At 37.0% G+C, this 27,363-nt stretch overlaps 1 protein-coding gene and 1 long non-coding RNA gene across 4 annotated transcripts in view; one reads left to right on the top strand and one right to left on the bottom strand.

Annotated features, from left to right (window-relative positions):
- ZFAND3 (zinc finger AN1-type containing 3) overlaps nucleotides 1-27,363 on the bottom strand; it is a 311,278-nt gene that overhangs the window by 130,922 nt on the left and 152,993 nt on the right. The window contains exon 1 of one of the 3 annotated variants that reach the window (XM_070586017.1): nucleotides 16,292-16,481. The exons of the other annotated variants lie outside the window; for them this stretch is intronic. Coding sequence (XP_070442118.1) covers nucleotides 16,292-16,352 — 61 coding nt within the window. The 5' untranslated portion in view covers nucleotides 16,353-16,481. Of the gene's footprint in view, nucleotides 1-16,291; nucleotides 16,482-27,363 lie in introns of those variants that run through there. 3 annotated transcript variants of the gene reach the window in all.
- Nucleotides 16,518-27,108, top strand: LOC139077498 (uncharacterized). The gene is made up of 3 exons (XR_011530077.1): nucleotides 16,518-16,685; nucleotides 18,831-18,919; nucleotides 26,782-27,108. It is a non-coding gene; the product is annotated as an uncharacterized lncRNA (long non-coding RNA).

The raw sequence follows: 27,363 nt of genomic DNA, 5'->3' as shown, positions 1-27,363 counted from the left end.
TGGCCAGCCATGGGACCCTCAGAAACAAGCCCAGCTTTCCCAAACTCTTTGCGTCCTAATCCTTACTAAAACACGAATGAGGTAATCCATTCATTCCATCTCTAGCGCCTGCCCTAATTACTGGGCAGAGCAGCACAGCACAGTAAGCACCAAAGTGACCAGTTTCCTACACCATTATTAGTGTCTAAAACCTCCACCACTACAGTCATTCTTAAGTTAATAAATGGTTTTTGAGAGGTCCACAACTATTGTACAAAATACGTGGTTAAGGATCCACATTAAGTATGATCAAATCAATGTAGTTTATGGGTATAGAATTTCTTTTTGGGGAGATGAAAATGTTCTAAAATTAGACTGTGGTGATAGATGTACAACTCTTGTGAATATACTAAAAACTACTGAATTGTAAACTTTAAATGGGTGAATTTTATGTAATGTAAATTATAACTCAATAAAGCTGCTTTTAAAAAACCAACATAGTTTATCATGTCAGTTTAGATCTCAACACTGGAACCAGAAAATTTTTAATGCAGCATGAAGGCACGGGTTAATGACTGGGGAAATGACAGGTGTCAGAGGGAGCTTCAGTGACCTCTGGGAGAGGAATGCGGAGGGCAGAGAGAGCATGCATTGGCTCAGGGTTGGGAGAGTGAGCCTCAGGAAGGAATGCTGAAAGGGTGCCTAAAGACACTCCAGGGTTGGTCCTGAACACGTGTTGTCCTTAATATAAATCTGTTGATTTTCTACAAACTAACACTAAAGTTGTTTTTTCCTTCTCTTTCCAACTTTATGATTATCAAGTTTTATTTTTTTCAATCACCTACTCAAGTATCTTACCTAATTTACTTCTTCATCTATGAAACTCCCCTGAACTACATAAAATTAGATGATACGCACAGAACATTAAGAGAACTTAAATAACACATTACCGTTCCTATTTTTACAGAAGAGGAAATTAATGCACAGAAAATGTGACTTGCCCAGGGTTATCGGCTAAAAATGGAGTAAAGACTAGAACAGATTTCTAACCCAATGCTGATTGTACATACCAGCATACACCACCTATCCTAGAAGTTCACAAAGGGTGTTATTTCTTAAAATCATGTATACATGTATAAAATTCTTTATACATATAGAAAAAATTTTAATCCACCCTAAAAGAATTATAAAATAACCAAATATGATTACAGGCACATCCAATATACCACTGCTGTCATTCACACTCAGTTCAGTTGGTAAAGGAAGGCTTCACTATCAAGCTGCCAATTTTACCACAGTGGAGCAATAAATTATAAGTTCGTATTCTTTTCAGGGTTCTAAGACATTCACAAACTATTAGATATGTAAAGCATAACCCTATGGGAACATCTATCTTCAAATGTGACCTTGCAATTAAGCATTTGCTAGCTATCTTTCATATTCTGCATACAAAGTATTTAGAGAAAAGTTCAGCTAAATTAACAAACAGAGAAGTTAGAGCTTTTCACAATCTGTCATTACTACATTCCCATTGAAGCTCTAACAAAGGCATGAGAAGACTAACAGCTGCAGATGAAAGTAAAAGGCATACCACTGAACCCGAATTAATCTAATCAAAATGATGCTATCAAATATAAACATTCAAAATCCAGTTGAAGTCCTGTAGTGAGGCTTTGGGCTCCAAGGCATCCTGTATCCTTTTGGCCAGAAATCTGACAGAAATGAAACAAAGTAAACACTTTTTCTCCACAATACCCTCCCCTTAAATATTCTCATTTCATCAGGAAGACCAAAACAAATGATAAGATTTAAATTTCAGAGAAAGTAATATAACTGTAACCTTTTGTTATTTTGGTGACTGATTACATACACACTGTTTGTAACTTAAAAGGCAGTGATAACTACTAGTCATAACATCTGCTCCCTTTAAATGTGTCCAAATCAAAAAGAGGTCTTTATGTTGGTGTGTGAATACAGCTGGAAGGAGGAGACCTAATCTGGCCCAGGAATTTCTTAGGAAGCTCCCTCCAAAAGTAGCTAAACCAAACCCACTTTCAAAACAAAATCTGGATGGTATCTACATATTATAGGTTATGGCAGGGTCCTATAAGAGTTCAGAATACAGTTTTGGCAGGCTTCTGTAAATTAACAGATGTACGAGAGAGATTTGGAAGATGGTTTTGTTTCTCCTGATATAACCATTTTCGGATACTTACACAAGACTGGAGGGTGGGAGTTAAACACTGGCTCTTTTATAACCTGATATCCAGCAGTGTTTTGGAAGTTACCGCTGAGGCAAAAAGAAAAGAAATCCTCCACTAAAAGTGTAGGATGTTAGTGGGAAGTGAGGCCAAAAGCATTTGTCTTTGTCAAGACGTCATTCAAACCTCGTATTTTCTATCCTTCCACACAAAAGTGCCTGGCATCAGAAATTACACAGTCCTAGTGAAGAAGTTTAGAAATTTTTCCTTTAAATTTGTATTTTAACTATTTATTTGATCAGTAATGTATTCATTCACAGGGCTCAAAATTCAAAAGGCACAAAGAGGTACACAGTGAAGACTCCCTTCTGCTCAGATCCTCCGATCGTTTAGTTCCTCCACAAAAGACAATTGAGGTACTTGGTACTTACTGATAACAGAGGTGTGAGGGAAGCAGCTCTAGTACTGGAGTGGGAGAGCCTTTGAACAATACGCTGGCAGGTACGCATCCTCAAGGGGACTCAATATTCTTAATCAATTACAGCGGACTACTAGTTATGAACCCAGTACCTGCCAGCATAAAGCTTGTATATTTAAATGTTACTAGAAATTTCCTTGTGACTCTTACGGAACACGTCACATTCGGGAGGTCTAGGCCTATGTGCTTCAACTGGCCTTTAAAAGTGAGCAATAGTCTGTGCAAGTACTAGACAAACTCCTCAGCAAATTTAGTGCTGTTTTCAAGAAGCTTATATTTGGGCCAGCCCGGTGGCGGAGTGGTTAAGTTCGCACCCTCGGCTTTGGTGGCCTGGGGTTCAGAATCCCGGGTGCAGACCTAGCACCGCTCACCATTCCACACTGCAGCAGCATCCCACATACAAAACAGGGGAAGACTGGCACAGATGTACAGGTGTTAGCTCAGGGCCAATGTTCCTCAAGCAAAAAGAGGAAGACCGGCAACAGATGTTAGCTCAGGGCCAATCTTACACACACACACACAAAAGCGGCTTAAACTTAAGCTGTCTAAAAGTGAAATTATCTGTGGAGTACAGGAGAGGAAGAAAAAGAAAAGGGACAGGGGAGGGAGAAACAGGGACAAAGGGAGGGAGGGTCTCCCCATTGCTACATATGTCCAAACAGAGTGGAGCCTCGTGTTCATTGTAGGGGCCAGCCTGGTGGCATAGTGGTTAAGTTTACACACTCCACTTCAGCATCCCGGGGTTCGCAGCTTTGGACTCCGGGTGGAAATCTACACACCACTCAACAGGCCATGCTGTGGCAGCGCCCCATGTACAAAATAGAGGAGGACCGGCACAGGTGTTAGCTCAGGGACACTCTTCCTCAAGCAAAAAGAGGAAGATTGGCTACAGATGTTAGCTCAGAGCCTATCTTCCTCGCCAAAAAAAAAAAAAGTTATGGTAGCGTCCTGAAACTGGCTGGACTGGAGGGGTAGGAGGTGGAGTAGATAATTCCTAAGATGGTTTCCAACTGTTTTCATTTTCATTTCAAAGTTCCATTGCTTGTTAACTGTTTAGTCAAAAAACTGCAACATAAATTTCATGCTCCTCTATTTGCAATTTTACCTAGTTTTCTTAAATATGAAACTAAGCCTGAAAAGATAAACCTTAAAAACTGCTTCCAATTCGTTTAGATATTCCAATTTTTATCTAATTGATAAGCTAATTATAAGTCATATTGCCATTAATATTGGTATCAAGGCCTCTCCATACTACATTTTTAGGCTAATCTTAGTTGCTATTTTAAACAGCCTACTTCCTCTAATAATCCTCGTTTTGGAACACTACTTGTTAATCACAAGTAACACAAAGGCTATGAGAAAATTACCTAATTGAAACCCCTGCTTTCAGAAAGGTCCCCTAAATCAGTATCTAATTCTGTTACGCATGTGAATCACACGGGAATCTTGCTAAAATGCAGATTCTGATTCAGCAGGACTGGGGTGGGGTCTGAGATTCTGCATTTCCAGCAGCTCCCAAGTGATGCTAATGTAGCTACCTTCTGGACTATACTTTGAGTAGCAAAGCCCTAAATCATTCTTCAAGATTTCAAGGTAGCCACAATCTCACGAGAATTCTATTTGTGAATAATTCAAAATGGCAAGGTACACGACTCACTTTTGTGTGAACCTACTGCAATTGATTTGGGTTGGTTTCTCAGTTGTGTTTAGATTTTCTATAAGCTTCTCTAGTTGCTGAACCTAAAATTAATTAAAAATACTATTCTCCAGCAGTGCTTATACTGGGCAAGAATTCTGGGCTGCTATAGGCTATCATCACAGTTTTTAATTTTAAACTGTTACACTGTGGTTCAAATTCATTATGATCACTTGATTAGTAATTCCTAAACCCTGAGCCATGGACCAGGTAATGAAATTTTTCAGTTAAATGAGAAGAGTAAGAATAAAACCACTTTTTCATAAAGCTAAATATATTCTACATTGTTACATATTATGTTTGTTGTTATTAACTTTATTTATAACTCTATGTTGGTGATTTTCTTTTTTTGGTGAGGAAGATTGGCCCTGAGCTAATAACATCTGTTGCCAATCTCCCTCTTTTTTTCTTAAGGAAGATTGTCTCTGAGCTAACATCTGTGCCAATCTTCCTCTATTTTGTACGTGGGATGCCGCCACAGCATGGCCTGATGAGCGGTGCGTAGTCCGAGTCCAGGATCTGAAGCCACAAACCCCAGGTCACTGAAGTGGAGTGTGCAAACTTAACCACTATGCCTCTGGGCCATCCCCACAGTGATTTTCTTTTAAAATGTCCAACTGAATAAAATAAAAGTTGGATAAAAGTTAGTAATCCTGTTGGTCACTTTTCCTTCTCTCTTTCTAATTTTTCTTTTTAACAACTTAACACAATCCAAAGTCTGAGAGCCACCAAATTCAGACAACTACTCCATATCTCTCCCTCTTCTGTGAACTAGGGGTGCTGGACTGTAAATAGGATATGTATGTGTATGTGTGTCTGTGTCTGTGTGTGTGACTGCAGAAGCAATGAGAACCACTTGTGGTATTTATTAACCCTCCCCTCCAATCCCCAAGTTGTGACTTTATTTACTAATGGAACTGTGCTCTCTCTCAGGTGATTTTGGATAGGGGCAGGTGAGTACTAAGATATTTAGAAACACTAGGTGAGGCAATTCCTAGAGTCCTTGGAACTTTGACAGCCTGTGACTTAAAGGAATCTACATCTTTTGTTTCTCCCTTCTCTCTGAACAATACAGAGATGATAAAACATCAGTGAAAAAAATCTCATCCTCTGCTCTGTAGGCTGAGCACATGTCAGCATTATGCAGAAGTTTTGTTTTCTCCTAAGGAGAATCATGTGGCTATTTTGTACCCTGTGTTATTCATAACAGAAAGAAGCTATGTCTTAGCTGGGTGCAAGGAGGTTATTTTGCATTAATAACTTTGAATGAGGACAAAACAGAGCAGCAGAGTTCCTGAAGAAAGCCAAATTTATATTTAATTTAGAAAGGATAGCTTCTTAATTAGGCAAATTTCACATGTTCTGTATAAAAAAGAAACAATTAGAATTATTTAGTGTGAAATAAAATTAGTGTGAAATTTCTCACCATCCCACATTCTATTACACTAAATGCAGAGTCACACAACAGCTGGTCAATTTAACTTACATCTTTTGTTATTAAACATTACCTCAGGTCCATTAAACTCACTTTCTCTCCCAACTCCTTCCCCCACAAAAGAATATATATATAAATTGTACATTGTGTGTCATATTGGGAAGATGATGACCTTTCTCTGAGGCATGATGCAAGTCGAAGCTATCACTAGAGGAAACTGAAGTAAAAGTAACATGTACTACATATCTTCAATGTGAGCCTCAGAGCTATACCCTGCAGGAGAGAGCTGTTGAAGCTGGTTGGCTCTGTCTTCATCTGAGTTCATTTAGCACACCATGAAAAGACTCTTCTGGTTCAGTGATCTATGATTACCTAATTAATAACTTTTTACAGGATTTCAAAAGACCAGAATTATGGGCTTAATAAATCTGCCAAATGCCCATATATGTGCTCATGCCCCCTGAACTATACATTCAGTTTAGTGTAGATTGATAACACCCAAGTATTCTACTTTACCTCATACATATAAAACCACAGTGATATTCTGAATCCTATCCTGTTCTAGAAACCTGATCAAATTAAGATTTTTAAGCTGTAATATTCTCCTCTTGGCAAGTCAAACATTATTAACTATGCAGAATGAAATAACTGTATAATAACCAGCCCTGTGGCCTAGTGGTTAAGTTCGGTGTACTCTGCTTTGGCAGCCCAGTTTCAGTTCCCGGGTGCAGATCTACACCACCTGTCAGCAGCCATGCGGCAGCAACCACACATACAAAAGAGAGGAAGACTGGCATAGATGTTAGCTCAGAGTGAATCTTCCTCCGCAAAAAATAAAATAAAAAATAAAAATCCATCATTATAAGAAAAGTGATTATTTGATTTAATGTGTTCAGATTCTTGTCTAACACTTATAAATGGAAAGCTATTTGTCATAACTAGCAAAGGAAGCAAAATTACTCTGATTTCAATAGTATTTTGAAAAAGGTAGCTTCTGTCAACACTTTTTTTCTACTTCTTACAATAAATAATTCTGCCACATTTGCTGAAAATATACATGATCATGACTTATTTAGAATCAACTAAAAAAACCCTGGCCTTAATATAAACTTCTGCCATCAGAGATCAGAATACCAAATAAGGTCAGATTTAATCAAACTGGTACTTGCCTGTTAAAATCTAGCATATACCTTTGACTTCAGTTACTTAGTTATAATTGTCCTTCCAGAAATCCATCTTAAATACTTTTGTCTAAAAAGGATGTAAGGGTACAAAACCAGTTTTTACCCCTTTCTTTCCTTTCCTTCTCTCTTTTTTTAAGAGAAAGACCATGAGAAGTGCATGACTAATTTTGAATATAAAGGGAAAAAAGAGAATCAATATGGTGTGTAGAAAAGAGTAACTGAATTGTTGAGGAGACATAAGTCACAGTCCTGGATCTGCAACTTACTAGGCTATGTGAGACAGATCTCAGTTTCACTAATTCTGGAATGAAAGAGTATAGAAACTAGTTTCATAAATAATTTTAAACTATTGGATTTTTTTCTCTTCCTAGTCAGAAAATGGGCTTGTGACAGTACCATGGCTATGAATTCTTTAAATACTATTTTCAAAATGCTTTAATATACACCATATGACAAGAATTTTGTGATACAAACAGAACAGGCAGCATTATTATCATTCTATAAATAAGTAAAACTGTCTCTCAGAGTGGTTACATGACCTGCCCAAGAACCTCAAACTGAGAGAAGGATGGTGACTTGTCAATCCTGTTTAAAGAGCTCCTTCTACTACACTACATGATTCTGATCTAGAAAAGTTAGGTGCTATTAAAAGTATATTTTTGGAAATCAACTGTTAGTTCTTATTGGCAATGTAATAATATATACCTATACTTATTTTATATACTGGCTCTATAAAGAAATTAAGGTTCGACTGCAAGAAGTTATCCTTAGAAACCATCTGTCAATGTCTGCCATCTTTTGGTAAAGATATTAAACCCCATCTCTGAGATTTCGGTACCCTTTTCCAAAAGATGCTTAGACAGATCTGTCCAGTGGGAGTAGATATATCGAATGTGTGTCCATAACAGAACCCAAAATAAGACTATCCCATGTGGAGCTCCTGGGGTTTGAAATGGCACTAAAGGAATTTATCAAAGATTTTCTGCAAATCTGCTGAGCAGACTTTCATTTTCGATCTTGCTCATATAAAAACTTCAAAGCCACTGCTTTTTCAGAAGCTGATTACTTCACTGAAGATTGTCCATCTCTTATTACAGGTTGAGCATTTCACTATTCATATATACCTCAACTAATTTGTGATGCCAAGAAAATCACCAATTTTCAGAGATGGAAGGGATCATAACGATTTTCTAGTTCAAGACCTGTATTTCACAGACTTTAGGTAAGCCTTGCCTGATTATCGACTGAGACCCCCAAAAGAATTATCACTTTATTTTCCAGTCTCACATACCTTTATCACACGGTGCTGATCTGTTTTACAGCTAGACATTTAATGGAAGAAAAGAAAGTTTTAATTTTAAATGGTTAAAAAGGAAGGTTGAGAATTGTCTCTGGATCTCATTTTTCCATAACATTCCCATTGTACCACACCATGTATTGCACTAAAAAGTTTGAAGGTTATGAATTTATATGTTGTACATTCAAATATCCAAAATTCAGAAATTATAGAATCAAAAGTACAAATGAAAAGTTTATTTCATTTAGTATTATTCACTTCTATCTGAATGAACAGCTACCTACTCTGTCAAAAAACAGATTAAGTTTTTGCATTTACAATAGTGTGTTGCCTTTATTAGGACACTGCTATCCTAAAGCAACCCCAACAAATGCAAAAAAAAAGGGGGAGAATAGGAGGAAAGAAATCCCACAGAGGAAGAACAATGATCATGTCTCCAAGGCAGCCAAGATAACACTAAGAGCTCATGTGTTGGAAATCAGATTCCTCCTTTGCTAAGATTCTACCAAATATCTACTATCAGAAATCAATTTCATAATACACAAAAGTTTTCTACACTCACAAGATCCCAAACTGAATATATCTAAGTGTTAGGATATTAAAATGAAGTCCTTGCCATAGCCTCTCTCCATCTTCTACACCCAACTCCATGTTACCAAAATTTTACAATGCAATACTCCACAATCACTCCAAGGGACCACCGTACAACCTAGAAAGCTGACCCTGGAAAGGTGAATGATGAGCCTTGGTCATCCTTTGGACTGACATGAAATGTAACAAAATTAACAAGGAAAGCTGAGAAGAAGAAAAAGTGAGTTGCCACTCAATATTAGAGCTCTAAAAAAAAATCGAGTGTTTTCATTCCGAATATACAAGATGATGGCTGGGTTACAGAGAACCCCAGCAATAAACAGTGACTGACAGAAGCCCTGAAGGCAGAAGGAAAAGAGATACAACTAGGAAGCTTAAGGTTCTGCATAGCTTTTAACAGTACAAGTTCATTTACTCAAATTTCATTAATTCTCATTTATAAACAAATACAATATAAAAGATGTTTTAATAATTATAAATTAAGTTAAAATACAGTGGTATAATCCAGAACTAGACTCTAAGCTTCCTGACGGTATCACCTTTATACTCTGAATATCTTCACAGAGCTTGGCAAGTGTTTATTGTTGAACCAAGCCTAATTTATGCTTACATAGGCTATGTAACACACGGACATTTACAGTATTATATATATTTCGTTATTTTAAAGAAAATCATATCCCTTCTGAGTATTCTATAATGTAGACTCATATTAAACAAAACTTCTGGGGATTCCTTTATTTAAAATGTTCACATTTGGTTGTATTTTCACTGGTAAAAACATAGATCCATCTGGTAAAATAATAAATTAGCTCAATTTTCCCTTGTCTGGTAATTACAGACCAAAGACCTTGATCATAAAAGAGGAAAGGGTATTTTTTACTGAACTTGCATTATGTATTACCTGCTAGGCACTGGGTCAGATATTCTAGCATCTCACCTTCAAGGATATTAAAATCTAGTTAGTCAACATTTCCTTTTGATCACTGAGCAATTTATCTTCGTAGTTAGTCTTGTTTTCACTGTAATATGACAATGATTTCAACAGATAAAGAGAAATACCAGAAACCCAGTAGAAGAGTGGCCACTTTAAATCAAATCTAAACCAAAGATTCAAAGCTAATAGATCTTGAGCCCTAAAATTGCAATGAGTTTGGGAACTATTCTTACCTACATTTCCAATAATGGGAAAACGAAAACATAATGACCAGAGAATCAAGCATAAAGGTAGCACATAATTGTTAACCTCTGCACTCACTTAATATATCAATACTTTGACTAAAAGAAAAGGAGTGAGAAGAACTCAGGTCAACAGCCATAACTCATTTCTTTTGTGCTCAACTAGTTTTTATTTGCAGGGACAAAGTTACCCTTACTTTTATTCCTCTGACCATCTCTACAGAGTTTGTTGGGAGCTATGGGAATGCATAAATACATGTTTATCCATGCTTTGAAAAAGGTTTCCAAAAGTAGGTACATCAGACATCTTGCTACACTGAACACATCGTACAAACTTGGTAAAGTTACTTATGACTATGGAATGAATTAATAGCTAAAGAAGAACAAGTGCTAATACCAAGCCTCCAATTTTACAGCATAAAAAGTAATGCTATACTCTCTAAAATCTAGAACTCCGAATCTCTGGCCAAAAGCCCACTAACAGATAAGATTCTAATACAGTGTATGTTGCTCTGCTCTGTGGAAAGATCCCAGGAACACAAAATAAACTGAGCAGGAAAGAACACCAGGATGGAGATCATTTATAACGGGACAGTCTGTCTCACAGGACACACCTGCATCAGCCTTTAGTTCTCACACCTAACTTTAGTTTCAGGGACACTCTGTACCTTCCAGAAGGTGGGACACTAGTAGAAATGGACTCGTGAAAAGGGAAACAGTGAACCAATTTCAGAAATAACTGAACTTTGTTTTTACGGGATTAAGGATATTATTCAACTTGGAAGTTGGTACTATCCTCTCTAGGTCAAGAAAGTATGATTTATTTAAGCATAATGAATAAAGATGAGTCAGAATGCTTTCCAAACTAAGGCTTAGAGTTTATTCTGGAGATTAAAAATTCTCCCTTGCAAAAGGATACACAGGCATTCTTGCATTTCTAAATTACCCTGCATTCTTCAACCTATTCTCCTTCTAGTGTGATTAAAGCCAACTTTGAGCTTCATCCAGTGCATCAGAGGAAGATTCCGCGTCTACAATTTTTTCATTTATGAATACTTTCCTACCGATATATAAAAAGAAAGAATTATTAAGTAAAGTAGAAGGTAAGCACAAGACCCAGAATCAGGATTTATGGACTTTTCACTCTTTCATAGGCTTGTTTGGAGGGCATGGGAAAACCAGTTTTTATTTCTCAATTTCAGAATTAGGTGAAAAGAGTTTATAATTAACAGTTGTTGTTTGGGTCTTGCAAATGATAAATATGAGAATGAAGATAGTTCTCATATCTGAACCTCCAGGATCATCACAGGAAGCTTTTTGATTTATTTGTTACCTGAATTTGCTTTTATTTAAAAGAATTTTTAAAATTCCATCAGAGGATAATAAGTACAAGCAATTCTAGCTGCCTGCCACTCAGAAGTTTTTTTTTTAATAAATTCTTTTTAGAACAGTTCTAGATTTATAGAAAAGTAGCTATGATGGTATAGAGAGTTCCTATATATCCAGAACCCAACTTCCCCTGTCATTAACATCTTACACTAGTATGGTCTATTTGTTACAATTAATGAACCAATATTGATATACTACTAACAAGTCCATATTTCATTCATATTTCCTTAGTTTTGACTAAATCCTTTTTCTGTTCCAGGATCCAGGATACCGCATGACATTTAGTCATCATGTCTCCTTAGGCTGCCCTTAACTCTGACAGTTTCTCAGACTTTTTCTTGTTTTTCACGACCTTGACAGTTCTGAAGAGTACTGGTCAGGTATTTTGTAAAATGCCCATCAATTTGGGTTTGTCTGATATTTTTCTCATAGTTAGACTGAGTTTATGGGTTTGTGGGATGAAGACCACAGAGGTAAAGAGCCATTCTCATCACATCATATCAAAGGTGCACACTATCGACATGAATTATCACTGCTGATGATAATCTTGATCACTGGGCTGAGGGAGTGTTTGTCAGGTTTCTCCATTTTAATGTTATTCTTTCCATACTGTACTCCGCAGAAGAAAGTCACCACTCACAGCCCATACTTAGGGGGTGGGGAATTAGGCTCCCCCTCCTTGAGGAAGGAGTTATCTACATAAATAATTTGGAATTCTTCTGCACAGCAAATCTGTGTCTACTCCCACTTTAATTTATTTAGCCAATCACTAACTATATCAGTATGGACTCACGGATATTTTATACTTTGGGTTATAATCCATTAGTACTTTATTTTGTTCCTCAAGTTGTTCCAGCTTTGGCTATTAGGAACTCTTTTAGTTAGCCTATATGTTCCTTTGACATGCTCTGACCATTCTGGGGTTTTTTTTTAAAGTACTTCCTTTACTTTCTGGCATCCCAATATGCTCCATGCTCATCTTGGATATTTCCTGCCCCAGTCCTAGAACTCGCTGTTTCGCCAAGAGCCCTGGTACATTTTACGGGAGAATGGCATTAAAAACCAAGATCTGGGTGCTAGTTATGCTCATTGCTACTGAGATGTTATTGCTTCTAGGCCCTCTCAGTTGACAAGAGCAAAGAAACTTATGTATGTATACCAACCTGCGTGTACACATATCTATAAATATTTCTATATGTAACTATCTGTATCTATAATAAGCTAAACATGAGTTCTTACTGATGTCTCAAACTCTAATCCATTATCACATAAATGATTCTAACTTCTTCGCTTTGCTTATTTGTAAACTCCCACTCCAACAGTAAGAAGAAAGCTGGCTTCAACCAGCCCACCACTGTCCATTTACTTAATCATCATCTCCAGTCTACATGTGTAGTAGTTTCAGAATTGTTAACCTGTACCCCCCATGGGAAACACCTGTATCACCTGGAGTACACTACTTATGTGTAAGTCTTTTGCCTTTAGTCTTACAGATTCCACTTGTTTTCAAAGTTACTTAGGTCAGCACTTTTTTCTCCCACCCCCTTCAATGAGGTTGTTTCATACATCTGTAATACAGTAAGTCTGTTTTGTCACATTCTCTCTCCCATCCTGCTATCTCCCAATTTTATAAGTGGTGTTTTAAAAATTTGCATATATTAGGTTCACTCTTTGTGCTGTAAGAGGCTATGTGTTTTGATAAAAGCATAGTGTCACATACCCACCATTCTAGCATCATACGGAACAGTTTCACTGCCCTGAAACTCCCCCATGCTTCACCTAGTCAACCCTCTTTCCCTCCACCCAAACCCCTGGCAACCACTATCATCACTTTAGTTTTCTATTTTCCAGAACATCATATAATTGAAATCATATAGAATGTAGCCTTTTCAGACCAGCTTCTTTCACTCAGCAATCTGCATTTAAATTTATTCATGCCGGGGGCGGCCCTGTGGCACAGTGGTTAAGTTCACGTGCTCCGCTTCCATGGCCCAGGGTTTCACCAGTTCGGATCCTGGATGTGGACATGGCACCGCTTGTGAGGCCATGTTGAAGCAGCATCCCACATGCCACAACTAGAAGGACCTGCAACTAAGATATACAACTATGTGTGTGTGGGGGGGGGGTGGGGGACCAGGTTGGCGAGATAAAGCAGGATAAAAAAATATTGGCAATAGTTCTTAGCTCAGGTGCCAATCTTTAAAATAAATAAATAAATTCATGCCTTCTTGTGGCTTGATAGCTCATTTCTTTTTATCGCTTAATAATATTCCATTTTGGGGATGTATCACAGTTTGTTTATTCATTCACCCAGTGAAGGACACGTTGACTGCTTCCGGGTTTTGAAGACCATAATAAAGCTACTACAAACTTTCTTGTGCAGGTTTTTGTGTGGTTTTAAGTTTTTAAAGAAGGTTTCAATATAGCAGTTAACACCAACTCTTCTTCCTGAGCAACCTACCAACTCTGTTAACCATCCACTGAAGCCATCAAAATTTCTTCCCACCAATTTTGTACTTCTGCCCAAATAGCCTCAAGTTGTCTAGTATAATTTTCACTGCACATCTGCTAGCTGCTCTTTTCAAAAGCTTGCCCATGAATTTAACTCAATTGAATAAGCAATTATTAAGGGCCTATTAATGTGCCAGGCGCTGTACTAGAATTCAAAGGAAGGATGACTGAAACAGTGGTCTTGGCCCTCAATGAGGGAAGTAAAGCACTTCACCTGGAGCATAAAGCAACACGGGAGTGCTTCACAGCGTACCCAAGCTTGCCCCAATGCTACCTCTCCCTGCAATGGCTGTCTTAACCTCAAGTAGGAGCTAGCTTGGGGGCTCCCTAGGGATATAAACTGCCTACATTATTTTTATTTGAGTATCTCCTCTTCTCCTGTCACTATGCATCTGAACTGGCTAAATTCCTGGCTGCCTTGCGGGTATGACATAAACCCACTGTCATCATAGTCAACAGATATTCCTGAGCCGCCTTCTAGCAATACAGTGCCATTCATCCCTCCACCCCTATTTTCCTTATAAGGCTTGGAATTGTATACCAGTTATATTCCTGAAAATATAAAAATGAAAAGACCATGCCACAAAATAATAAAACTGAAATGCTATAGCACTTTTAACTTAATATTGCCTATATCTCTGCAATTCTTTTCCCAATGGAAATAAGAAAATAGTATAAATAACTCAACCTCTTTCTATTGTTTATATGCAGAATAATGAGATAAGGCAAAATTACTTTATCAGAAATATAACATTTTATATCTGAAAATTTATTTCTCCCTACCTAATTAACATCAAGGTATTGCTGGGCACAAACTAACATATGATGTTCAGGGTATATTTGACCCACTTCTTGGAATTTATCCTATAAAAATAATTCAACAGAAAAAATATTCTATGTAGAAAAATAATCATTACTACATTAGTTATAATATTGAAAAACTGAAAACAACCAGAACAACCCCCAAAGTAGGATGAGCAAATATGGATAAATACATCAATGACATAATATGCAACAATTCAAAATAATTTGAAAAAAGAAAGGGAAATGTCTGATACAATGACAAAGAAACAGTAGAATATAAGATCACAGATATATTTACACATTGCAAAAATATGTATATATAGAGAGAGAGACTGGAGAGAAGTATGTAGACAATGATTTAGTTAATGAAATTAATCACGTTTTTCCTTAAACTTTTTCTTTTACAATAAGTTTGAAGAGAAAAGGTTACTGTATTTCTTCAGATTGAGTTTTGCAGGTTCTTCCAAATCATACTAAACAGAAAAGAAAGAACGGTGGGGACCAGGGCGGGGGGTTGGGGGGGGGGCAGGACTGAAACCAAGAAATAAAAGGAGCTAAAACATCTGACTGGTTTGAATCCAGGCTCTGCCAGCTATTAGCTCTGTAACTGTGGGACAGTTACAAATCTCTAAGAGCTCCTCTACATAAAATTTAGTCTTAAAAGTTTTGTGATAAAACAAAAAGAAACAAGTGTATGATAAATGTAAATGGTTGTTATTCCATTCATATACGTGTTGATCAGATAATAGTGTTGAAGAGAAATACTGTGAAGACTATCAATATAATCTTAAAGCAGCACATATTTCGTGTTGATTATTTGTCTGGTGTTTATAAGACTATAACATTTGCTCTTAAAACTTTGTCTGTAAGATAAAAGCCCCATTGTTTTTTTTTTTTTTACTTAGAATAATTTATTTGATAGTATCCTATAAAAAAATTACCTACTGACCTTCTGATATTTCAAACACATTTTTATTCATTTTACTTCTTAGTTTTGTTTTACTTTTTGTACTCATTAAAAGGCTTTTTAAAAAATAAAATTTCATCCCAGGAAGGGGCTCTGCTTTACTCATCTTTGTATTTCCCCATCACCAGGCCACAGTACACAATGTACATAGTCAACACTCAATAAAAATTTATCAATTCCTGCAATGTTTTTTATTCCTACTGCAGAATTAAATTATGCAGCAATCTGGCTAAGGAACAGTTATCACTGCAGATAACTAATGCAATTTTCCAAAAGGGAATTCCTATTTTACTCTAGAACCTTTCACTAATAGAAACCCAGAAACGACGTGCACAAGAGACCAACAGAATGGGGCTATCTAGAATTGACTGCATTAACACATAGCCTGAGTTGCTAAAGGCAACTCAGGTTGAAAATTTAATGCTTGAAGACAGTAAGTCTCGTAAAACCCTTGCCCCTACAACTGCAAATGAGACTAACACCCAAGACAGAAATTCCCCTCATCTTAAGAAAGCTTAGAGAAATAAATTTCTACTAAGAAAATCACCTAAAAAGGAGAACAAATCTGATTAATAGGATCTACCAGGAGTCAACAGCTGCCTTTCTGTCCTTGACATAGCACAGTGCATCAACAGAACTGACATCTTCACACAGGCCTCTCCTCCAGCATTACGTCACCTTCCTGTTTCTACTCTTGTCTTTTAAACTCTCTCATTCATGCACCATCACATTCAAAGGAGTTAAACTGCTACATCATTGCCAGCAACAAAGGCAGTTAGAACCCCTGGAACAGCTAGAGACAACATTCTAGAAGATGATCATTAGAATCATCCCTCCTCTCTGAGATAGGAAACTTCAGGGCTGGTCATTACTATACACCATTCAGGAACCCGCCTGAAGTATAGCCACTAAAGATGAATGCTAACAAGGCACAGAAAAGTAAAAAGTACCTGCAAAAATCTGGCCCTACACTCTTGGTAAATCTTCATTGTTTCAAATTATTCTAGTGAGCCACAAGATGTAACAAACTGCTTAACCAGCCTGATTTGTAACTAAGTAACAGTGCTTTATTGATAGAAATTGAAAGGTAAGAGTTACAAATCACATATTTGATATTATAAAGGCATCTACATTGTATTTGATAAATATAGACACCCTTAAGAAGTGCAGAAGTATCCTACACCCTGCCAAGAACACAACGTCAAAACAATGAAAAATGTTAGGACTCCAGCTCATAATTAGTCATTCTACTGCAAGGGAGGTGATGGCAGGCAATTTCTGTGGGAAAAGTAATGTCTGAGTTTGGAATAAGCAGTCTCTCTCAATCGAAAAAGTGGACACTTAAGAACCACTTCCGCCTGCTCATAAATATTCCTTTTCACTCAGAGACAGACACCAGGTGGCTACCTAATCTAAGAGATTCTGAGTAGAAGGCAATGTAAGAAAAATGAAATCATAGAAAGAATAAGTGTTTTCTCATTTCCCTGGTCCACTATGGGCAAGTAAGCCACCTGTTCTCTGCAGACACTTAAGGATTTTTCTTCCAGTAACTTTACTCTCTTTGTTCCATCTTTGGGATCACAATATTATAACCATTATATAATTATCGTTTTTTCCTAACAGAAACCAATACACACACACACAGCACAAACTTCTTCTTTGAATCACAAACACACAATTCTAGTAAGTAAATGTAAAACTGCAAAAAGTTAGAAATCAAATTCTCTCACTGGTTCTACCACACACCCTGTTTAAGTGATAGTTCAATAATGATTTATTTTTACTGGTGACATTCATTCTTTAAAGGAAGATTTCCACCTCTTAGCAAAAAATGAAAATTCAGAAAGTTCAGAATTACATGCTAAATAAAACAAAACACTACTATACTGTGCTCTATGATGTAAATGTGCTTAAACCAATCATTACCATGACAATTTTTATTTGATTAGGTTGAAGACAAGTTATTAAATATTTCAGAAAACGGATTTTTTCACTTTCAAGTTAAATTCCTGAGCTTTTAAAGGAAATTCACAGATCTGCACCAACATTTTATTGTTACTAGTAACAATAAACAGCTCATGTTAGCAATAATCTGGATAAAGAAACAGTCTCTTTAAAAATAAAATCAAGGGCCAGCCCTGTGGCCAAGTGGTTAAGTTAGCGTGCTCCGCTTGGGGCCCAGGGTTTCGCAGGTTCAGATCTTGGGCACAGACCTAGCACCACTCATCAAGCCATGATGAGGCAATGTCCCACATACAGGAACTAGAATGACCTATAACTAGAATATACAACTATGTACTGGGGGATCTTGGGGAAAAGAAGAAAAACAGAAGAAGAAGATTGGCAACAGATGTTAGCTCAGGTGCCAACCTTTAAAAAAAATCTTTTTTTTTAAAGTTAACAGAAGTGAGCAAAGGCTATATTTCTAGCTCTATGGTTTCACTACACTTTGGGTCACATAAAGGAGACACGAAAGTGTGTCTCAGGCTAATAAATATCCATGTTTTTCCCTAGATTGAATAGATACTTTGACCATATAAAATCTAATGCAAAAGTGAACCTGGATCCCATAGATTACTCAGTAATTACAAATGGAAAATATATGTGTACGACGAAGCACTCTAGTGGTCACCAACTTAAGCCAGTGAGGGAAGTCAGCTATTAGCACCAAGAATAGCATGACCTGACTTCGCGGAACACCTGATGTGATGCAATAAGCAGTACATGTCATCTATAAAGCATTGGTGCAAAAAAGAAAAATATTTAAGCTCAATCATGAGGAAACCAATGAGATAATTCTGCAATGTTGGGCACTGTATAAAAAACTTTGACCAAGGCTTAGATTCTTACCAAAAAAAAAAAAAAAGGGAAAACAAAGAAACAAACCAAAAACTGGCAGAGGAACAACTGTAGATTAAAATAAACAGATATAATCAAATGCTTGAACCTTGACTAGATCTTGGATTAAAAATAAAAATTTTTAAATGCTATAAAAAAACATTTTGGGGATAATTAGGGAAATCTGAATAGGAACTGTGTATTAAATACTATGGAATTGTTGCTATTTTTTATAGGTATGATAATGGTATTGTGGTAATGTAAAAGAATATCCTTATTCTTAGGAAGTACATGCTGAAGGACCAAATGTCAGGATGTCTGCAACGTGCATGCAGCAAGGCAGCAAAGAAACAGAGGGAGAGGAGAAGAGAGGGTAGGTAAAAATGTCACAAAATACTAGTAACTGGTCAGTCTAAGTGAAGGATATACAGATATTCGGTGTTCTTGTCTTTTAACTTTTCTGTAGGTTTGAACATTTTTTAATTATAAAGTTGGGAAAGAGGAAGAATAAGTGTGGGGGCTCCAATGTTTTCATCTACCTGCAGTACTGTGCTATGCTTACATCCCCAAACAACACCCAAATCATCATTACTTTTCTCTCAGCATCAAAAGATGATAAATTAAATGCTGATGCATGATGGGCAGCACAGATATAAAATTCTTTTTCAAAGCACAAGAAATGGTGCTTAGAAAAATAAATTCAGAAGAGAGCCCTTCAAGGGTGACTGAATTTAAAAGCCTAGCCTAAGAAACAACACAGTTCCCAAACCTTATTACTTAAGTTAAAAGAAATCCAATCAATTTAAAGAAAGCCAGTCAGCAAGAGTAGTAAAATATTTTCAAAAAATGCAAATCATATTGCCCATTTATAAATTTAAAGGCTTTCTCAAACATGATTTATCACTATGGGCAAGAAAACCTTAACATTTCATTTGTTTATCTTCAAATGGGTTAAGTGTGAAAAGAATGCTGAATGAATATAAAAAGTTTAATAACCAGAAATTTTTTTTCTAGTAGGATTTCAGTATGTTGCTTACAGTATGTAAAAGCTAAAAGATTGAGAACAATCTTTGAAAAATACGAAACTGCAAAAGAAGATCCGTAAAGAATAAGAAAACTGTGCCATGCACATAGTGCCTGCTCAAGTGTTTGCTAAATGAATACTTATAGAAGACAAAAGTATACCATATGCCTTTAAAATATGCTAATATGCAGCAAAAGAGGCATGTGAAAATTTTTTCCCTAATTAAGACTGCAACATTGCAACAGATATATATAGTATACCCTAGCAAAAACATTGGTACAATGGCTGTTTGAAGAAGTATATTTACACTATCAAAAACTAATCACAAGTCCTAAGGCGCTCCTCCTTCACAAGAAAGACCCTCCACAGACACATAGAAGGGAAATCTCTCTCCCATGAGTCAAGAGGGTGATTTCTAGAAATCAACGAACATGCTTTTAAGAATCACCATTATTCTTTATACCTCTGGAGGTTTCCAGAGCCACTTTTCCAGTAAGAAATACTCAAGCATGCAGAACTTACAAGAGACTTTCCAGAGAACATTGGGTTCTAATGTGGCACAATATCCTTCGAGGAAACTGACTCCCAGGAATATCAACTGTTGTCCCTGACTGATCTCTTAAAAAGACAGAATAGCCTATCTTCAGCTCAAGGATCCCACCTGCCATGCCCGGGGTCATTCTTTCCGCATCAAGTAAAACAAATTTCACCTCCATGTCTCTAATTAATTAGACCGAGAATCAGTGCCTGAAGCAAGGCTAGACAGAGTGAAGAGGAGTACTGGTTAGACTTGGCACTGTCTAGAATGGTTATCATTGGCCACATGTGGCTATTAATAAGCACTTGAAATTTGATTAGTCTAAATTGAGATGCTCTGTAAGTATAAAACACAGCCCAAATTTCAAAGACTTAATTTGAAGGAAAAAATGTAGAACATTAATTTTCTATGGACTACATACTGAAATGATTTTTCAAAATATTGGGTTAAATGATTAAATTTAATTTCACCTTTTCTGTTTTGCTTACTTTTTTAATAGGGCTGCTAGAAATTTTAAAACTATATGCTGGCTCATATTATATTCTTATTGGACAGTTCTGACACTGAGACCAAAAAGAGATCCTGATAAAAGCATCAGCAATTTATATTAGTGATATTTACTGTGTTTCAAGTATGTGCTAACTATTTCAAACACAGTACGTTTTTCAGTCCTTACAGCAGCTCTAAGAAATACATACCCTGGTTCAAGAAAAGAAAAATGTGCCTTGGTGGAAAGTGGGAAGGGAGGAGAGGAAAAAAAAAACCTGCCCCAAATCACAGAACTAGCAAATACCGGAACAGGGATTTGACCTCAAACCTTCTGATTCCAGAGCTTAAGCCCTAAACTCCTAGGCCAGCAGTTCTCAAAGTGTCCTAGGACCATCAGTATCACCTGAGAACTTGTTAGAAATGAAAATTCTCACGCTGTACATCAGACCTAGAGAATCAAACTCTGAAGATGGGGTGTAGCAGTCTATATTTTAACAAGCCCTCCAGATAATGTTGATTCAGCCCCAAAGCCTGAGAACCATTTCCCTGAGCTATACAGGTAACAGCCAATCAAACCCTCTCAAAGGATGATAACAACAAGAAGTCTGAGAAAAGGCCAGTCCCTGTTACTGGATCCTTTGCTGAAGCTCTTCCAGAGACCTGCTCTATTGGTAAGGTCTGGGGCTCTGCAGTTGCATCCTGACTTGCCAGAGCATCCCATTAACAAGCCCACCATTTAGGGCAGCATTTCATTTCATTTACTATCCGGATGGATTACAGATTTAAGTGCAAATAAAATGACAAAAGTGCTAACAAAAAACACATAGGTTTTTAATGATATTAATAAAGGCCTAAGTATAAACCAAATCCTGACATTATAAAAGACTAATTCAGGGGCCAGCCCCGTGGCTGAATGGTCCAGTTCGCATACTCCGCTTCGGTGGCCCAGGGTTTCGCTGGTTCAGATCCTGGGCATGGACATGACACCACTCATCAGGCCATGCTGAGGCGGCATCCCACATGCCACAACTAGAAGGACCCACAACTAAAAATATACAACTATGTATCGGGGAGCTTTGGGGAGAAAAAGGAAAAATAAAATCTTTAAAAAAAAATCCTGAATTACATAAAAACACTATGAGCAAGATTTAAAAACAGCTGGGGCAGGGCGATTTTTGCAACAAATATCACAGAGGGCTAAATTTTTAATTTATAAAAAGGATTCCAAAAAATCAAAAGAAAAAGAACCACCCCAAAGAAAAATCCTTCTCCAAATTAACTAATTAAAATAGATGGGCCATAATAAAGGAAACGCAAATGCCTAATTTCCTTCATAGCAAGAGAAATGAATAATAAAATGAGATTTTTTTAACTTTTCAGAGTGGCAAAGATCAAAGGGTTTGAAAACCTGTCTAAAGGTAAACCTATAATATTCTTGCCCCACCCCCATACGTTCTGCAATTCACTTTGTGGTAATTCCATTTAGGAATTGCTCAGGCAAAAGATCCGAATATCACACTTGATATGGTCTCTATCTTTCTCCGCTTCACTCTTCCCCTTTGCCCCTCCCCTACATCTGATTTGACAGCAATCCTGCCATCTCCACCTTCAAAAAGATTCCAAATTTGATGACTTTTCATCACCCTTACTGTCATCACTCTGATCCAAGCCATTGTGAACTCTCCCCTGGATTATTACAGTCACCTCCTAACTGCCCCTGCTCTTCTTCCCTATCCTTTCTTAACAAAAAGGAGTTGTCCTAGCTGCTAAAATGCACATCAGATTATATCAGTACTCTGCTCAAAACTCTTCCACTGATTTTCATCTCATTCAGTAAAAGCTGAAGTCTTTAGTATGAGACACAAGCCCGTACATGATCTGAACCTTTTTACCCCTTGACTTTCTCTCCTACTACTCACCGGTTGCTCTTTCTGCTGCAGTCATACTGGCTCCCTTGCTGTTCTTAAATCTCAAGAACACTTCTGCCTCTGAATCTTTGCACTTGTGTGTCCTCTGCCTGAGATGCTCATCTTCTAGATATCTACATGGCTAGCTCCTCACATCCTTCAGATTTTTATTTTAAAAGACCATCTCTGGTCACCCTATCTAAAACTTTACTCTTTAGCCCTGATGCTTCATATACTGCTTCAAAGGCATCTCTTCATTGATTCAAGCATCCAACGGTGCTAACAAAGTCTGGCTATCTGGTGCTCCTTAAGTAGGGAACGTGGTGTGAAATTTCTTTCAGAAGCATTTTTTTATTTGTTGAGTTATGAAATTTTATCAGGTTGTATCTTGTATGGCGTCTTACACCTCATTTATCTTATTATTTGGAGTGGGCCCAGCGTCTTTGAAGATTTCAGTCTTTAACACTGGAAATTTTCTTTCATTATTACTTTGACCCTCTTTCCATTTTTTTCTCCTTTCCCTTTTTGGAACTCCTGTTGGATAAAGTTTCTGAGGGAAAACAATTTTGAATTTAGATCTTATACACCCAGTCAAACAACATTCATGCCAAAGAGCAAAACACTAACATTTTCTAACATAAATTTACCACGTAGATATTTCTGATAATACTAGAGCATTTTCTCCAACAAAAAAGTGATTCTCAGTAGTAGGAATATGTGAGATAGACGAAAGAGTTGCAAGCAAACAAAAAAGTCAAACTTGTGTTAATGTCTAAACAATCTTTTTTTTTTTTTACCAAGCAAACAGCTAACTCCCAAAAAACCCCATGATTATCAAAAAATTTTATCCAATCTAACAGCATCTCAAACTGAACATGTCCAAAACCCATCTAAACTGGTTCTCCGGCAGCCTTCTTCATCTCAGTAAGAGGCAATTCCATCCTTCCAGTTGCTTAGGCCAAATATCTTGGATCTGGACTCTAACAAAAAAATCCTGTCAGATCTACCTTCCAAGTATATTCAAAATCCTAATAACCTCTCCCAGCTCCATATGTCCTGGTCTACACTATCATAATCTCAAACCTGAATTACTATAATAACTCCTAAACAGTCTTTCTGCGACCTCCTTTGTCCCCATAAAGGCCCAAGTAATTCTTAAAATTTTCTGATCCCATTACTCCTTTAATATGATCAAACAAACTCTATTCTACACTGACTTCCCATCGTATCCAGAGTAAAAGCTAAAGTTTTTACTACTACACTGACTTCCTATCTCATCCAGAGCAAAAACTAAAGTTCTTACTAAAGCCTACAAGGGCCTAAATGACTCAAGCCTCTTGTTACTTGACTCCATCTTTTACCAGTCTCTTAGTCTTTTATTCTGCACTAGCCAACAGTGGCATCTTTGTTGTCCCTGGAACACTCTTCAGCCTCAGGGTCTTTGCACTTGCTGTCACCTTTGCCTGGACACTCTTCCCCCAGATAACCACATGGCTTGGTCTTCACCTACTGACCTCCCCTACATAAAATAGGAACCCTACACATTCACATACCCCTAAAGCTTCTCCCCTTAATCCTTTTTTTCCACAGCACTCATCACCATCTGATGTATTACATATTTATATATTTATCTCTCCTCCCACAAGAATATAAGGTCCTTGAAGGTAGAGACTTTGTCAGTTTCATTTTCTGCTATATTCTCAGTGCTAGGATAGTACCCAGTATACATTAGGATGTTCAGTTAAATATTTGTGGAATAAATAAAAACTAGCACTTTAACAGCTTGCATGCTTCTCACCGCTCTATTTTTCGAGCCTAGAAGTGTCCCTGATATAGAGCATACTCAGTAAATACTGGAGAGAAGGAAGAAACAGCTAACAATCTAAGTTAAGGACACATTCTTAAATGAGCAAGAGGAACAAGAGGAGTTGTCAGAAGAAATATGAGAACAAATCAATGTCAAATATTTATCTCAGAATAAGGGCTGGCTTCAAAGGAAACATGGAGCTAAGAAAAACATTTAGGAAGTAGTATATTTTAATTTTGCAAAACAAAACCAAAAAACCCAGTAAGCTTATAATAGAAACTGTACTGAAAGAACAGGAACAGCTTGAATTACATGGAGAAAATAATGCAGAATGTCAGGAAAGGAGAGACAAAATAACAAATTTCAGAGCAGTAACATTTCTGGCAGGCAGTGGCGGGATGGGAAAGAGTTTGCAACAGATGTAGAAGATACCATAGCAAGGACAAAATTTGGCAGGAATAGAAAGTATAAAGGTCAAACTGGAGATACATATTGAGACCACATATTTACACAGCTTACTGGGAAAGCAGCATTAAAGTTCATACCCAGTGATACAGAAAGAATCCTACGTGCTTCTGTGGTTATCAGGAAAAAGCATTAATCATTACAGTCCAATAGGGTAATAATAATGCAGCTGTGTGAGGGCAAAGATAACGTTACCATGGAACTCTGCTTCTTTTTTCCAATTTATTGGCAAATTAATATTTTACTTCTAATGTAGCACTAAAAACTTTTACCAAAAAAATCTAACTTACATAAGTATTTTTCTCTCAACTCCAATAACCTTAACAATCAGTGATTTTCAAAACATGCTCTATAAGGGCAAGAATATGCAAGTAATTAAAACAGTTCTAGACCTGCCTGAGAAACTCAGAATTTCCTCCCAGAAAATACCTATTAAATGACATTATTTAAAAGAGGATGTTTCATTTTGAAGACATGTCCAACACTAATAACAGTCTGTTTTAAAGAAAGAGCAGTTGAGACCATGCAAATCATGACCTAGGATCATGAGATCATGCCAGTTTCCAGCGAGAAGATTTGGAATTGTCACCTCACCTATGCAGCTCTTGCTTTTCTCCTCTCCTCTTAATCTTGATTTAACAAAGTGCAAGCAAATCGTCTCAGAAGTTCTGCATCACGACAGTAATGTTTATACTGGGGTTAAGATTTATATTCAGTAAGTCTGAGTCAGGGCCAAGGTATTTAGAGTTTTCAAAAATTCTGCAGGTGACTCTGAACTACCATTTGAAGCAGACAATTACTGCATTGAGAATGCTTGCAATCCTTTTAGGTTTTACAGGTTTAGGTTTATAGTCCCAACACTACACACAAATACAGCTATCCTCATTTTTCTCAGAAAAATGCACTTAAGGATTATATTTTAAATCTCTATATAGTGAATTCTGTGTTTTCTACTAACTTCCCATTCAATTGTAAACTTTTTGGCAATAAAGTTATCAATTAAAGAAACGCTAGATATTGTTAGTGGGAGGACTTCTGGAGCAAATTCAAAACTCTGAACCATGTTTTCAAAATCTAGAAACTAATTCCTCTGAACATCATCACCTGTACTCTCTGACTCCTCATATCACAGACAGAAATTTCTCTCATGCTTGGAGATTTGCCAGCTAGCTACTCACTTCAACTCACCTCCTTTGTTCTGAGTATTTATAATATCTCCTAGAACTGGGGTTAAATTTCAAACTTTGCCAGCAGGTACTATATATAATCTGATTCAAAGTAAAACCCTTCTCCAATCTAAATATTCTTGAATTTTTTCAAGACCACTGGATCTTCAAGATAAATCACTAACCTACATTCAGGAGTAAATTTTAAAACTGATAAAACAGCCCATCTGAATGAGATCATATATTAATAATCATCTTTGTATTCCCCACGCCTGGAACATTTAGCAAACATTCTGAAAATTTTTTCACTAGCATAGTTATGACTTAGGTTTCTTAATAACATATTGGGTATGAAACAAAGTTTACCTTTAACCATATAATAAAGGAATAAACAATGAGGGAAAAAATACTCTCCTTGCTGGTTAAGTATGGATGGCTAAAGAATATAAAATTCCTGCTTTCTTCAGAGATTCATCCCTTGCTCTAATGATCAAACTTTCTTAGACGGGAAGAGAAAAGTAAACGATTTGCCAAAATTCTCTAAAAAAAAAAAAAAAAGCTAAGTCAATGTAAAGTTGGACAGACAGAGGACTTAGGAGTTTTGACTAATTAAAACACTTATTTTCATCCACTCAGCTAAGGAGAAGAAACCCACAAAACAGGGACAAGTCACCATATGTCATTTAAGGAAATTGGTGGAGTTATTTCCTCATTCCTCAAAGAAGGTACTTCTTATGTTCAGGTGGTACTGGTAGCAGCCTACTAAGCATGATTTTGAGTGCCTATATTTACATTCAACCACTGCCACTACCCCCAAATCTTTTTAAATCCTCTCCTAGGGAGTAGCTGACGAATTCCATCAGAAGTCAGTCACTTAAGGGCACAGCTTACAAACTCAAATGTCTACAGGAACGGGACAGATAATAAAAGTGAGAAAAGAGAGCCAGCTTCAGAACAACAGGGAGTGGTGTGGCTGTGGCAAACTCAAGAATGCCTGCCAGCCTAAAGCGGCAACATCTACTCAACCCCAGCCAAGTGGAGCCACACAGAAATTAAGAGAAAAGAAAAATACTACATTTTGTAAAAGAAGCCAAACACTCAAAATTTATGTGAAATCTCCCCTAGTTTTAAAACACTGCAGGCCAAAATAAAACATCTGCAAACAAGCTCTACCTTGTGTTTCCTGTTAAAATACAAATACTCCTGGAAGAGTCAGTTACCGACTTCAGTCTAGGGATATCAGCATAATGCCTTTAGCACAGGAGGTACTCGATAAAGACTTGCTGGCTGGCTGGATGGATGGATAGAACCAAGATTACAAAATAATCCAGGCATTAGAAGAGACTAGAATAAAAAGGAAACTTCACATAGCTTCACAATTTCAGAGATCTGCCTCTCCTACCCTGTTTACCTCTTCTATA

This window comes from Equus przewalskii, chromosome 19 (genome assembly GCF_037783145.1).
Source record: "Equus przewalskii isolate Varuska chromosome 19, EquPr2, whole genome shotgun sequence".
NCBI classification, from domain to species: Eukaryota; Metazoa; Chordata; class Mammalia; order Perissodactyla; family Equidae; genus Equus; species Equus przewalskii.
This window is presented reverse-complemented; position numbering and strand designations above follow the sequence as displayed.